The 15,318-nt window shown below is 31.9% G+C and overlaps 1 protein-coding gene across 10 annotated transcripts in view; it reads right to left on the bottom strand.

Annotated features, from left to right (window-relative positions):
* Positions 1-1,516: 1,516 nt before the first annotated feature.
* Positions 1,517-15,318, bottom strand: part of LOC100865730 (uncharacterized) — a 34,114-nt gene continuing 20,312 nt past the window's right edge. For 3 of the 10 annotated variants that reach the window (XM_086917387.1, XM_012484883.3, XM_086917388.1), the window contains 5 exons: positions 14,842-15,197; positions 14,295-14,605; positions 7,936-7,998; positions 6,090-6,424; positions 4,939-5,384 (listed from right to left, as the gene is read on the bottom strand). In XM_086917387.1, the coding sequence (XP_086773513.1) occupies positions 6,336-6,424; positions 7,936-7,998; positions 14,295-14,605; positions 14,842-15,197 (819 nt within the window). In that variant the 3' untranslated portion in view covers positions 4,939-5,384; positions 6,090-6,335. Of the gene's footprint in view, positions 3,702-4,938; positions 5,385-6,089; positions 6,425-7,935; positions 7,999-11,491; positions 11,714-14,294; positions 14,606-14,841; positions 15,198-15,318 lie in introns of those variants that run through there. The other 7 variants (XM_086917392.1, XM_086917389.1, XM_031915705.2 and 4 more) reach the window with 7 other exon arrangements.

Below are 15,318 nucleotides of genomic sequence, written 5' to 3'. Positions count from 1 at the left end.
AGTTATATCAAGAAATACCCCCGCAGTCATACAGATGCGTTCACGCGCATATACATGCACACGCCCATATACATGACATACATACACCTAATACACGATACCGCTACCATTTATTATTACTGTAATATTATTGCTACTATTATTACTATAACTGATTGCTTGTCGATTCGGCTGGCGTCAAGCAGCAACCCAAACTACTATGTAACGATTTTTATTGATAACAAAATAAGGAATAAACATTGAAGTAATAATTGTAATAAAAGGTAACTCCCAGGCGTCGTTGAAATATTCGCATCCGCCTCATGCTTTTAACTTTTCCTTTTTTGTTTGGAAAAGGAATGATATATTTTGATCCTTTCGTTTTTATAAAAATCATCGTATTTGAAACCAACGATGCGACTACTATATTTTTCGTGTTTCATTAAACCACTCAATGGCCGATAAACACTTCGACTTTTTAACAATGTATAACGGAAGATGGTCGACGTTATGGTTCGGACAGGAAAAGCAGAAATAGAAAGCAAAAGCGGGTATATTGGGCGGGGAGGGGGGAGGGGGAAGGGTGAGCGAGTGAGGGTGATGGGCGCGCGCGCGTTTACGCGCGCGCCTGTGTGCATAAGAGAGAAAGAGAGAGCGAGGGGTACATTTTTGGTCGGTTAAAATTAGATATAACTTTGTAAAGTCGATATACTTGCTCTTAAGATTTTTTTGCATATGTCGATAAGAATCTTCGGAACCATAACACGAATAATGTTTAAAAAAAAAAAAAAAAAAAAAAATAAATTTGTATAAAGCGGTGTAACGGAGCGTGTTTTGTTTCCATTTATTCATTTATTTCAAATACATTCGTAATAATATTTATCGTGGAGTTTTTTTGCTTCACCACCAGATATAGTCGTATATAGTGGTATATATGATAAAAACTGCATTCTTCCGTCCACGAATGCGATTAAATCAACTTACAAACAATATATAACTTCTCGGTTTCTAACGCGTTGTTTTCGTTCCGATACACAACGATTATTCGAAATTTTATTTATTCGACATATCTTATCGGCAAATTAGACTTACCTGCATGTGCAATAGAAAATTAGCACTACATGGAACTGATGCATTGCATTTGCATCGAATGTTCCATTTTTCTGTTTTTAAAATAAGCCGAAGGGAGATTCCTATAAAATAAATTTATTTGGATAAGCGATAAAAAATCATTAAAGACATTAAACATTATTTTAGACAGTCACGAACTATTTGACTATTTATCAAAATTTTCCTGCAATTTTTCCAATGATTAATATTTTTTCTTGATTTTATTCGGAAAGGAAAAAGAATAATATATATATCTACTAAGAATATATCCATTTTTGTTCCATTCTATTGTTATTTTATTTTGTTGAATAATTTAAATGGCTTTTTTTTTTTTTTTTTTAAATTGGGAAATAATAGGGTATCCGGCATATACATATATATATATTTATGTACATGTGTACATGCGTATGTATATTATAACACATTATTTCATTTCATTTATAAACTGTTATTTAATTTATTGATAGATTAGAAGATTAAATAAGACTTTTTACAAAATTATCAAGAAAATTTACATAAAAATCGCTCTCGTTTACTTGCATTGATTTTTTTTCTTTTCTTAAAAAACATTACCTCTACTTATCGCGATCGAAATCGTCATATTTTATATTTTCTATCGATCAACGCCTTATAGCCTACTTTTTATCATTCTCGAAATTTATTCGACTCGTTTTGAGTAAATAATAAATGATAACCCAGATCTCTTTTCGCATACTAGAGATCGGTGACGCGTAAACCTTTGCAGTGGAAAAAATAATGCGCATAGATATATGAGATACAAACGAACATGGATGATCTCGGATAATACGTATATAATTCGAAGGAAAGGCTTGGATTGTAATTCACGGGATACGAAATGTCGTCGATATTAGTACCGAGGCGTCGAGCGCTTTAATTCGTCGAACGACTTCCTAATCGTGTATTTGTAACCCTGCATTCGTGCGTTGCACACTATGTGTTTATTGCCATATCATTTTTTTTTTTTTTTTTTTTTTTTAGTACCTTTTACTCTTGTTCTTTTCCACATCTTAAGCGATAAAGCTATTGAATTTGTACTAAAATTTCCCTCCTATCTCGTGTCTTATTAGTCAACGCGTTAATCCTTTTCCTTTCTACGTAATCTAACTATACGAAGCATATTTACCCGAGTTTGTTTTCATTTTTGACCCGTTTCTATCCGATTTACATACACTCGCCCAGATCGCTTTCATTTAGGGAACAAAGACTAGAAAAACGATGCGCCCAACGAACCGGTCTTAACATCATCATTAGTTAAGTTTAAATAATGTAAATTGATAATGGCGTACGAACATCGAATCATATCGTATAACTTGTTCGGTAACTTGACTTGAGTGTGCGTCGTATATATCGGTATATGGAATTTGTCAGATACAATCATGTTAGAACACATGAAAAAAGTGGATGGTACCATTAAGATAAGTCGATAATCTTATATTGCGCGATGTACAAGCGAGTATCGTATATTTCTTTCTTCGCGTTTGATTGGTGGAAGTCCATCATAAATTTATCGATTATTCGTATTTTTTCGATATTCTTTCTAAATATTTTAATCGTTTTTTTTTTTTTTTTTTTCCGGAAGAAAGAAAAATAATTCGTTTATTCATTTCATGTTTATTTTTCAATGTTCTTCACTTTTTTGAATTTAATTAGATTTATTAAGTATATCTATTTCGCTTTCATACTCTTTATTTCAAAGAGAATCCCCATTATTATCGACAATGATTACACGATACCTGTTCTATCCATTATATCTCGATACCCGAAGAAAACAATAGTTTGTATTTTTGTTTAAATCGTTGATAAGGAGAAGAAAGAGAAAGAGAAAAAAAGGGACGCGGGCAAATAAAAAGAAGGAGGAAGAAAAGATGATCATATGATGAACAAAAAGAACAGCACTGAAAAAAGTAATTGAACGCGTAGGTTCACGTGCACGTACGCTTACATGCAAAATGATATAGCATACCGATGTGGCGAAAATTGCTTTATAAACGTTTCATTTAAATGGCATTAAGTTTAAGTAGCATTAACCATTATTAGATTAAACCTTTAAGTTAAAGTCTTATCAGGTAGATGTGCATGCATCTCAACGAATATGCGACAAAGCGGCCAGCGTGCTCTCGACTTTGAGACTATGCTAATAACAGCAACCGTTATGCTAGTAATAGCAACAATAGCAGCAGCAGCAGCAACCATAGCACGCGGCCGAATGTATCTCGAATGCCCATCATTCTCACAGTCCAAATTCCAACATGCGATCCTTCGTCGCGAATAGATCGCGAAATAGTTTCTCTTTATCTTCTTATATCGTTCTTTTCCATGTTACACCCACAATTTATGATATCGTTATTTACAAGAATCACTATACATACATTGTATCAAGACCGCGTATTAAATTGTGTTAAAATAAATAAATATATCGCGTAGGAAGTGAAAACAATATCATAACCTACATTACGATCAAATAGCTTCCGCCATTTTTTTCTTTCCTTTTCTTCTTTCTTACTTCTTCTTTCCTCTTCTAAGTTATAATAGAGCCCTTTTAACCATTAAAGTACATTCACGTCATCGCTTTCGTAAATGTTAATAAATACCTACATACATATATATATATATATTATATGAAAACAATATGTATAATGCAAAATAATAGTGTGAATAGAATTTTTCGATGAATTTAATGATTCATAGGGAATTTCTGTTTTGAGAAATAAGAAATGATAACGATGACGACAACGACGACGATGACGATGACGAATTTGCGTCATTAGTTGGCACTTAAAACGAGAAATGGAAAAGGAAATAATACATAGGAAAAGAGAAAGGGAAAAGATATTCATTTCAGCTGGTTATTTGTACATAAAATCTCATCACAAGATAGAATCGATCAAACGAATACAAAGAAATAATTTTTATATCTTTGCATATCATTATCGGCGCGAGTTTTCCACTTACTGCAACACAATCTTTGGCATTCAAGCGATTTTTCATTCGATTTTCTTTCGATTTCATTAAATATATCAGAGAGGAGAACGAATGTATCATATCGATTTTTAAAGTTGTATTAAATATAATTTAAAAAGTGTTATCGTTATTATCGTCACCATTTGTTACGTTACATTGGCTGTAATCTTGCCTCTTTTCCCTTCGATATATAACATATCGAGTACAGAATTATAGATAATAACAAGTGGGTAAGTAAGCAAGCAAGAAAGAAAGAAAGTAAATAAATAAATAATTCGATTGTTAACACGAGATAGCAGATTTTATAAAAATAATGCATTATCGTCCACATTTCACTGCGTGTTTCAACGTTTTTTTTTTTTTGCATGCATATAATTAATTGATTAAATATTTTGGCGCTAGAGCGTTAGAGAATTAACAATGATAGTAACAACGATCACAACAACAAATTTATCATAATATCATAATAATAAATAAGCAGCGATAATAATAATAATAATAATAATGAAATTAAAAAAAAAAATAGAAGAAAAATATATAAATAAGGCTAGTCACAATGATTATTCCGATAAAAATATTAGTATATCAATGATGGTAAAAATAGTAAAAAAAAAAAAAAAATAACGATGAGAAAGACAACAATAATGACGACATAGGCGATAATAAAGTAAGATAACAATAAATATATCATGGATATTAACAAAAAAAAAAAATAATTAGAGAAGAGCAATAACAAATTGATATTGCATTAATGGTAATGATAATAGTGATAATGATATAAATAATGATGCAATAATAAAAATAATATTTAAATGGTAACGTTGAAACTCGGAAATATTTCGTTCGTATAATTACAAATTCTTTAAATAATAATAAATATGTAATACAATATAATTTTTTTTTTCTTTACATCGTTTATGATTTTTCAACGCATTCGTTTCGTACGCTCTCCTCTTTCTCCTTATTGCTTGTGCCATAATGTACAATCTAACGCAATCTAACACGTTTTTGATCTACTCGTGTACTCGAATATTGGATAACTTATAATTTATTACTCACTTTCTATAAACGTGCTCGCGCGTTGGATACACAAGGAAGATGATGGAAAAGAAACGCCTAGGTGACTGATGCTCGCGATCGGTCGCGACTTGTCGACCGGATGACTAACCACGATGATCGTCGATCGTCGTTGCGTCAATTAGAAAGCCGACTACTGTATTTTTGGCATTGCTAATCAAACAGCTGCCCGTTCCAAACGATTGATCTAACCTTCCACCCCGATGAGATTATTACGACTTAATCGGCGGTTACCTCTGTAAAGTAAAAGTTCCGTTCAATCGAAATCGATCTAGCAATTGGTAAAGCCATACAAGCTTGCGTTTACCTCTCGTTCCGAAAATTATCCAACTTTTTACCGCTCGAGATACGGGAAGAGGGCGCGCGTGCGCATCTCGAAAGCGAAGCCTACGGTTATTGCGAGAAATCGCTATCGATGTCGTGTCCGTTTTCAACATTTTCGGTTCGCGTTAAAAGGGGGGAGAAAAAAAAAAAAAAAAAGTAATTGAAAAAATAAAGAAACAAACTTGAAAATATCGTTATTCAAATCTTTCGAGTAAAAATAAATATATAAATAACATTCATTTAAATTGCTTACGCGATTTGATCAAAGGATATCGAATGGCGAAAAATGATCTGATTTGAACGCCAGATAAAGATAAAATCGACACGATTCGCGCAGCATTTTACATTATTGTTTCTATTCTGTTTTACGCTTTAAAGTAAAACGCTGAAACGAACAGAAACAGATTGTTGTGCGAAAACAGCTAAACAATATAAATATAATATAATACTTGTATCATGATGTGACGTAATGAGAAATGAATGAAAGAGAATAGAATGAAGTAGAGAAGAAGGGAAGAGAAAGGGTGCGGGAGAAAGGTGGAGAAGAGAAGGAAAAGAAATCAAAGAAAATTGAAAAAAAAAAAAAAAAAAACGTAAAATACGCAAAAAGATTTTACCCACGGATTGACGTAGCTTGTTGTATTCGGAGACCACTGATCGGGCGGAATAAAAGCTCGATGAAATGGACGAAAGAACGCGAACCTTGTCGCTGGTTCTACCACGAAACGGGACCGAGGCTACTGGACGATGCAGCAACAAGCACTGTGCGTCAAAGCGCTTGTAGCGACGTGTTGTCGATAATGGTGTTGTTGCCGCGATGTCTGTCGTTGCTGGTGGCCTATCACCCTACCGCCTAACCTGGGCTATTGGTTCTCCAATGAATAATGACGTGACCTCTTCCAGAAACCTTTGAAGAATCCTTTCTTTTTAGGTGCGTCCCCACACTCGGCCGCTGAAACAAAAAGATGACATGGCTCTTTCGCCTATATACACGTTTCTTCCTCTTTCTTGCCTCCTCTTTCATTATTATTATACCAAGAATCATTCCTATCTCTATTTCTATTTCTGGCATAAAGAAAAAAAATTGTCGCGGTAAAAGATCGCATTATTTATCGCGTTTATTCAATTTATTATATATCAAAATCCTTGATGATGATGATGATGTATCCGAGTTGTGGTAGTGGGGCGACGTACGTACGTACCAAACTGCATCGTATATTTCAGCCACGTTTTTACTCTCACTATATGTTAATAGGGGAAGCGTTGGCAATTGTCTGTCGCCTGCATAATAATCGACGGTCTTTCCGGCCTTTCCTTCGAATCGACGGACGTTAAAAGCCGGCTACGATTGACGACGGATAGCCTCCCCCTCTTTTGATCAATGATAACTGACAATGAGTAGAGAAAAATTGCTATTCCCATAAATGGTCATTCTTGCAAATAGATTTTTTCCCATCCCTTTATTATTTTATTATCTATCTGGAAAGGAAAGCGAGAAAGAAAGAGAGAAGAAAAAAAATTGTATCACGAAAATGATATATTTTTGCGATGCGAGGAGCTAGGGAGCGAGAACGAGAAAACGGTGCGTATGGATCAATACCGATAGTGCAGCTATGTAGCGCGCGTAATAGACGCAAACTGTTGGGTGTGTCTGATCTCTGTTACTTTGAATCTCGAACTGTGTTTATTGCTGCTATTATATGAAATCAAATCAATAAAAATAATTCTTAAGAGTTACGTTTTTCTTTATAATATATAAATTGAATGGAACTCTTACATTTTATTTATGAATCTCTTCTTATTAAATTACATCCTTGCTCTATTTCTCTTGGTAAGAAGTTTTCAAAAATAACTGCACAATATTAATAGAACTGATGTTCAGGCTAAAAGCGAAGCGTACATTACTAAACTTTTGGTAGGAAGGGAATGGATATTTTGGAACGTCGTGTGTACGATTATATTACGCGTGTAAAGATATAAAAGATATATATACATATATATATTCACACACACACACACACGTGTGCCTCGCTATCAGCAATAAAATAAAAACTTAATATAAGTACATACTTACAAGGTTAAGCATCGTGGTATAGTATTGATTGAATAGTATCGTATACTTTTATAATCATAATTTTAATATTGTTGTTTAATATGTCTTTTTGTAATATTTAATAATAATTTAAGCCTTAAAATATAATTATTTGATATATAATTCAAATGTCAAGATCTACAATTTTTAAATTATGAAGATTTCATATTATTTTACTATATTATGTAAAAGAAATCGAAATATTTCATTGATATTTTTCGAATTTAATTTACAGCATGATTCGCTTTTTTAAATCGTTTGGTTTTTGAAGTTGTAAGATGACCGAGAAATTATTATCGCGGTTCATTTTTCAAACACATTTTTTTTTAATTATAAAAATCTCATATTCATCTAAATGAAAGTAAACTTACCTGCATAAGGACCACACGGTGATGCATTATCCTTCCCACCTTTTCCATCTTTGCTTCCACTTCCTAGAACAAATCAATACAAGTTTCATCTTGAGAAGATTGAAAAATAAATTTTGTTCTTTTGTTCATTGTTTTTGATCTTTGTATGTTATGTATAATGAGAAATCACAGAACACTACGAAAAGCGATAAAAAAAGACATGGGAAACGCGCGTATGTGTAAGTGTAAAACGATATGGCTACCTGATTGATTTGTTTGGAGGTTAATCTCCAAATAAGCGCGTGTTTCCCTTGGAAAAATTGACCAAATAAAATCGGATGGCTGCCACATGCCAAGTATGAATATGACACAAGACAACGAGGACACGATATGATCCTAACGAACAGCATTTATGGCCAAAATTATGCCTTCAACGATTAGATTAAGTTAGATTATAAAGAAGAATATAAACATCGAAAAGAAAATATTCGAATAATTAAATTTCTGTCGCAAATATATACACATATATTTCTACTACATAACACATTGATTCAATGATTGTTTCACAAAAATATTTTTTCCATAATAAAAAATGAAATGAATTTCGAAAATATTTGAAAAAAATAAAATAACTGATTGAATGAACGGAACGAGATAGAGATAAATACATCATAGACAGAGAAAGAGTTGAATATAAAATTATCACTGCTTTGTGAATCGAAACAAATTGATAAATTGAAACATAAATTGAAACAGTGCAAACAGGTGTACATCTGGAATAAATTTATATACGTGCAAATGATTATAAAGCTTCACTCAACTTCTCTAGCCTTTGAAATAATACAACATTAACACTTTGGTTCTTTAATGAATCTTTAATTTATAATTAGTATATACTAATTTTTGATTTAGAAATATTAATTACGAATATTAATTCAATTGAAGAAGGACTATAGCCTATTATTATTAAAACTATCAAAATATTAAATATTATTATTCGAAATTTAAAATAAAGAGGTCTAAATTTTTTTACAAGATTTATCATGTCCATGAATGGGCAGTCAAGTTAATATACCAAAGTCCTTTATTCCCTTTCCATATTCGAGAGTTTATTCGGCCACCAGTAACAACCACCAGTCTATACGTTCGCGACTCTATTTCTGGATGGATAATAATAACCTCTCTCCATATCTTGTTTCAACGGCTGGCTTCGGATGACAGAACGCGCTCTTTGCGAACAGTTTTAACTTTGTAAAAGATGCGATGATTAGAAATTCTTGAAAAACACGAACGTGCGTCTTTTGTTTGTCGCAAGTTCATTTTATTTCTATTCATCCACAAAAGTTATTATATTCATCTTGAAGAAATTTTACATTTCTTTTTCACAGCAGTAGTTTTAAATAAAAAAAAAATTATATTAAACAAATTGAATAAATATATGTATACATGCAAATACTTAAATAATATAAATGAATATTTGGTTTAATTTTATTTATAAATATTCCTAATTTTTTTCTACACATTTTTTTCATAATTCATAATCAATAATCATTATAAAGAGATTGTAATCGTTATTCAAAATCGATAATAAATAGCACAAATGAGTGAAGAAATAAAGAAAAGAGTAAAAAAAAGTACCAGAAACAAATACGTTACTTTCAATCGAGGTCAGGGCCATGTCTAGGATTCTTATTCATTGCCATGGTTAAGTGTCTCTACTATTATCTAACATCTGTTTAAACGATAAGACAATTTTGGCTTATCCATGAAATTGTAGAAACATGATCAATCAAAAAGTAAACAAAATAAAATTAACTCGTCGTAATGATACTTTAAAAGCTATACTTTGAAAAAGCAGATATTGGTTGCATTTTCATTGAACTGACTCGTTGCTATTACGTACCAAAGATAGCGAGAGTGATTACTCATCGAATCGATCGATTACTTTATATACTCACTAAACGCGTCTTTTATATTTCATTATTCTTTTGCTTTCTTTGATTAAAAAAATTATTTAAATTTTAATATAAATATAGATAATGTAATTCCGCAATTTAATGACTTTTTTGATTAATTCCTTTTTTTTTTTTTTAAAACTTTATTTTAAGAAAAGAATTTTTTTTAAAAATAGAAATCAACCGTATAATTTTAAAAAAATATATATATTTAGTAACTTTGTAAAAAAAATAAATAAAAAAAATTAGTTTAGAAAAATTAGGTCATTTCACAAGTATTGGGTTTGAATTCCATTAAATAGTAATTCATTACACAAACTAATTTTTTTGAATTATTCATTTGGAATCTGATAATATTTTTTATTTTTTCTTGTTATATATTATAACAATATGGTTAAGAAAAACGTCTTCAAAAAATTATTTCACGGATTTGAAAAGATTTTATTTATAATATTATTTTTTATAATATCCCCAATTGCTATTTCTTATAGTATCAAAATTAAAAAAAAATATAGATTTAAATAAAATTCGAGAAAAATCATAATCAAAACTGCTATTAAAATAATTTTAATATTTGTTATGTTTAATATTTTGTATTTGTCTATACCTACATAGATAGAAACATATAAATGTTTAAAAGAAAGGAAACTTTTATATTTTAAAAATGTCGTTCACGTCTTGGTTTGAAGGAGATAAGACGAAGGGAAGCAAGATTAAGTTTGTTCAAGGACAAGCAGAATCTCTCTTGGCAACATACTGAAACCAGCTGACGTTCTAAATGTCCAAACGTTCACGACTCAGTCTGGCGTACAGTTCGGTTTGACCCATCCTTTTATGCTCCCCCCTCCCCCCACACACACATACCAAATATGATAATACTAAAATTCTTCATTATAATAACAATGTTGTTTGAACTGATGACGATAAAATTTTTGAGATTGTACAACTTATCAGTTGTTTCTTCAGAAATTGAAAATTTTAAATAAAAAGAAAGTAATTTCACATAATTCAAAAAATAAGTAGAAGAACAACTAAGCGTAATGCTATATCGGTTTTCAATTGATGCTGTGCGATGTTTAAAATGTTAAGTTACGTTCAAGATGTTTCTAATAAATAGTTGAGTTCATTGATCACAATGAATATGAAAGAAAAAATTTTTTTTATAGAAAAACAAACCAAGCGCAAAAAAAAATTATATTAAATAGATTTTAAAACTTTCAGTAGACCGAATCTGACACATTGATAACACACACACACACCACATATACATATATATATATATATATATATATATATATAACATACATCACAGTCCTGTTTGCAAACAGAGTGCAATGACGTAGATATAATTAGAAATATCGATAATAACAATAATAGCGTAACTTCCATGAAGAATCAGTTATTGCGTGGGTGGATAATTATGTTTTCTTGTTGACTGACATTCATCGATTAAAATATTTTTATTTTTTTAAAAATCATAAGAATAGAGCAAAAGAGATAAAGAAAAGAAAAAAATGTGAAAAAAAAAGAAAGAGAAGAGAGAGAAAAAGAAGAGGAAAGGAAAAGAAAAAAGGAGTGAAAAAAAGTGATAGACCGACGTTTTCTATTGGGTTGAAAGATTCGTGACGAACGCAACTCGACCATGATACAAATCCCGGCTTTGGTAGGGATGGCATTTGGTTGACTAGGGAGGGTTGCTAGACAGACCAACAGTAGACGGGAGTAACGATTGCCACCACCCTTGTACGAGGCGAGCTAGTCACCCCTTCCGTGTCCTTCCAACTTCCCACACGTCCCTGCTCTGCATCCAATCCGTCCAGCGAGCCGACCGCTTACTAACCAAACTGAAAACATCCCTTTGCTGGTCAATCGCCTTTGCTACCCCCTGCTGTTCTCCTACCAACCATTTTTTAACGGTTACACTACTAACTTCTTTCGATCTTTCCTATCTGTACAATATCCGCCGATCGATCAAAAAATTTTCGAATCGGAAAAGTGTTATAAAAGAAAAGAGTTAAATGAAGGAAAACGTTATCTTGTCCGCATGCGCGGAAGCTCTTTTTCAGAGCATCGATACGACAGTCTATAAATAAATAATGATAAGACTCGAAAGGCTGACGTACAAATCTACATTATTTTCACATTTTTTCATTGTTTAATTGCAATTAAATTGAATGTAAACTGAAATAGAAGAAATATTATATATATATATAAATAGAATAAATTCTGAATAATACTATTATGAATCATACTATTATAAATAAATTTTAATTTTATTTAATATAATTGGCAAAGGCAAAGAAAGAAGATGAGTATAGATTGTTCACTTGTTAATGCTGTATAAGCAACAAAAGAAAAAGGAAAATACAGTTCGAGCAACGCTATATCTCTGCACGGATGAGTATTGATCCACGGCGCGCCCGTTTTCTGTATCAATATGACCAAATTCTTGTTGCTTACCACGAATTTATTAATGTTTAATTTAAATATCGGAAATTAAATAATTAAAATCGATAAATATTAATTTATGTTTGTTAATTGTAAAATAAATATGCCATAAATAAGATATTTTTATAGAATCTAATAATGACAATAAAATAGTAATGATATTTTAAAGACGATAGATAAAGTGATACAAGAAGTAATATTTGAAAAATAAAATTGAATATTTTCTCCTATGCATGTATATAGATAAATCAATAAAGTGATAATAATACAAAAAAGAATATTGTTCGTATTCGAAGATATTTTAATGAGAAAATCGTGAACTCATGCTCTTGTTGTAACGTTGCTAGTTTTCTAGTGAATCTTTAGCATTTACCATTCTTATTATACCGGTTCTTGGACTGCCCTAACCGGCCGGCGCAGCGCAACGTAGCGCTATTCGAAAAGAGAAGAGCACATACTTTGTCCACGTTACAAGATTCGAGAACAGTCAACGAATATGACTGATTAAAAATTCTGTTCTTGTATGATAGAATAAAGTTGTAGAAAGCGAAAAATAATCTTCTAACAAAAAAAAAAATATAATGAGACAGATTCATTTCGACGAAACAATGAAAATTAAAACCCTCTATAGAAATAAGATTAGCTTGCCACGTGTAACGTGGAGGAAGTCTCGTTCCTCCATCCTTCTTGTCTTATACGTGTATATTTTCAAGGTCAGTTGATTCGTCCCAAGTAGTTACAAAGTTTTCGCCAGATGGAACCACTGTACAGCTACGACATAACCGTAGCTTATCTAAAACTAAGCTTACTATTGCGAGGAAATGTGAATAGAAATTGACATTGATATCGTGTTTACAACATTAAAACTTATTCACGTTTCATTAAAGTTTTTTGTACGTGCAACGCATTGCCGATCGACCAAACGATAAAGCAAAAACGCATGAATCAAGCGAATTCTATTTATGAAACAGGAATAGCTGTAAAACTGCATAAATCTGTTAAATCGTTTTTCAAGTAATATAAAGGAAATCAGATTAAACTAATAGAAACAATAATAAATCAATCATCATCTACAGACAGCTTATTATAGCAATATAAAAAGTGCAATAAATACATGTACATGTATAAATATATATTATCGTGAGAAAGAAACTAATTCTTTAAACGATAGGAGAATCGTAAGTTTCTTTCTTACGATAGAATCAGGCATGAAAATTATTTAAACAAACCATGTATAGAAGGAATATAGCAAGATTTAAATTGGTGACACTCAGTGCCACGAAAGGTCACGCAAGAAATAAGTTGGAGAAACTATTGGCGCGTTGTTTTCAACAATTGTTACATGGATTCTGAAAATGTGTCACAAACCGTTTGAAAACTCGATGCAGATAGTTTTTAAAATAACGATGATTTAATTTATATACATATACATACAAATATATATGTATATAAATATATACGAATATTCCTATAATTTAATTTTTTATCGATGTTGACTTCAAATTTATTATTTAAATATCAATAGGCAACAACTTCGTTGTAAAATCGAATAGAGTAAAAAGTGTACTTTTTAAAAAGTCCACTTTTACAAAAGAAATTCGAAAAAAGAAAAAATGATTATATTCACGTATTAAATCGAAAATATGTAAACTTATCGATCATTATTTTAAAAAACATGTTCGCAGCAATACTCGGTTTGCAAACATGTTTATGCGAAATATTGTTTTATGATTCATCCTATTTTATTACTTATGAAATTGTTTTTGAACACATATGTAATTTGCATTATTTCATTTATAAGTTATTATGCAATTGCGGATCTAATCAGAAAACATTCATTCGGAAAATAAACAGGAATTGCAATGAACCGAGTTGGCTTAACGAGAAGCATCGTGTTTTCTAGGCCAGCCGATCGCGGTAGCGTTCACTGGTTCCACGATCATGGGCTCTTGTAATAGCGCAAATTCCAGCGCTTACCTTTCTTGATGAGCAAGCTAGTGACCCTCCGTAGCGCCTCGCGAGTACTGGAGGCGGAGCTGTGCTTACTTTGGCCGAAGTATTTGTTCGGTGTGATGTTTGTTGGTAGAGTCAATGGTTTCCTCTGGTCTCCGGAACCTGCCAAGCGTGGATCGTACGCATTGTTCAGTCGTTCGAGATGCTCGATCGAAGCTGGTCGCGGTTGGTTCGCCTTCCTTGTTGGATACCATCCTCGATTCGGGCCACCGGCTAATCGCAATAATTCTGTCCCGATTATCGCTTGTTCCAGACCTGGATTATTCCTGCGATACCTATTTAGACAAAATATCATTTATTTTTTTTTTATCTATCTATTGTTATCCGTCTCATCATTCATTTATTCATTATTTTTATTTTTTTACATTCATGATATATATAATAATCAAATCTTAAAATTATATATAAAAAATATATAATTTATTGTTAACCCAATTTGCATAAGATATAAAATGTGATTTTCTAAATATATGCGAATAAAATTCTCGTGAATTTGATTGAAAATTCTTACCCGGTGGTAGCCGAGGTTGGGGCATACCAACCAGGTTGCCGACGCATTTGCGTAGGATTGCTGGCATGCTGAGGAGTTCTAGGAATATCGCTTCCTCTAGCAAAAACAGGAGTTTCCGGAAGCGAACAGGAAGTTTGCATCCCACTGGTACTGGTTGCTATATTACTACTGGTTCCACCGCTAGTACTACTACAAGCTCCGCTGTTAACTCCGTTTGTGACGGTATTACCACTGCAATTGCCGTTTCCAACGGATGAGCATGGTTCCGTAGATGGTGAGTGTTTCTTTGTAAAAGGCCGTCGTCGCGATGGTCCTGGTAAATCCGTAGGCAAGGTTCTTCGTTCTACTGGTACTTGCTAGGAGGCATGAAGAAATAATATTAGTTAAAAAATAAATTTTTAATAATAATAATAACTTATTATATTATTATATAAATAAGATATCATTATTATAAAATTTTTTACCCAAAACATAATA

Source organism: Apis florea, unplaced genomic scaffold (assembly GCF_048593485.1).
Source record: "Apis florea isolate Af1SG1 unplaced genomic scaffold, ASM4859348v1 contig_2201_pilon, whole genome shotgun sequence".
Taxonomy (NCBI): Eukaryota; Metazoa; Arthropoda; class Insecta; order Hymenoptera; family Apidae; genus Apis; species Apis florea.
This window is presented reverse-complemented; position numbering and strand designations above follow the sequence as displayed.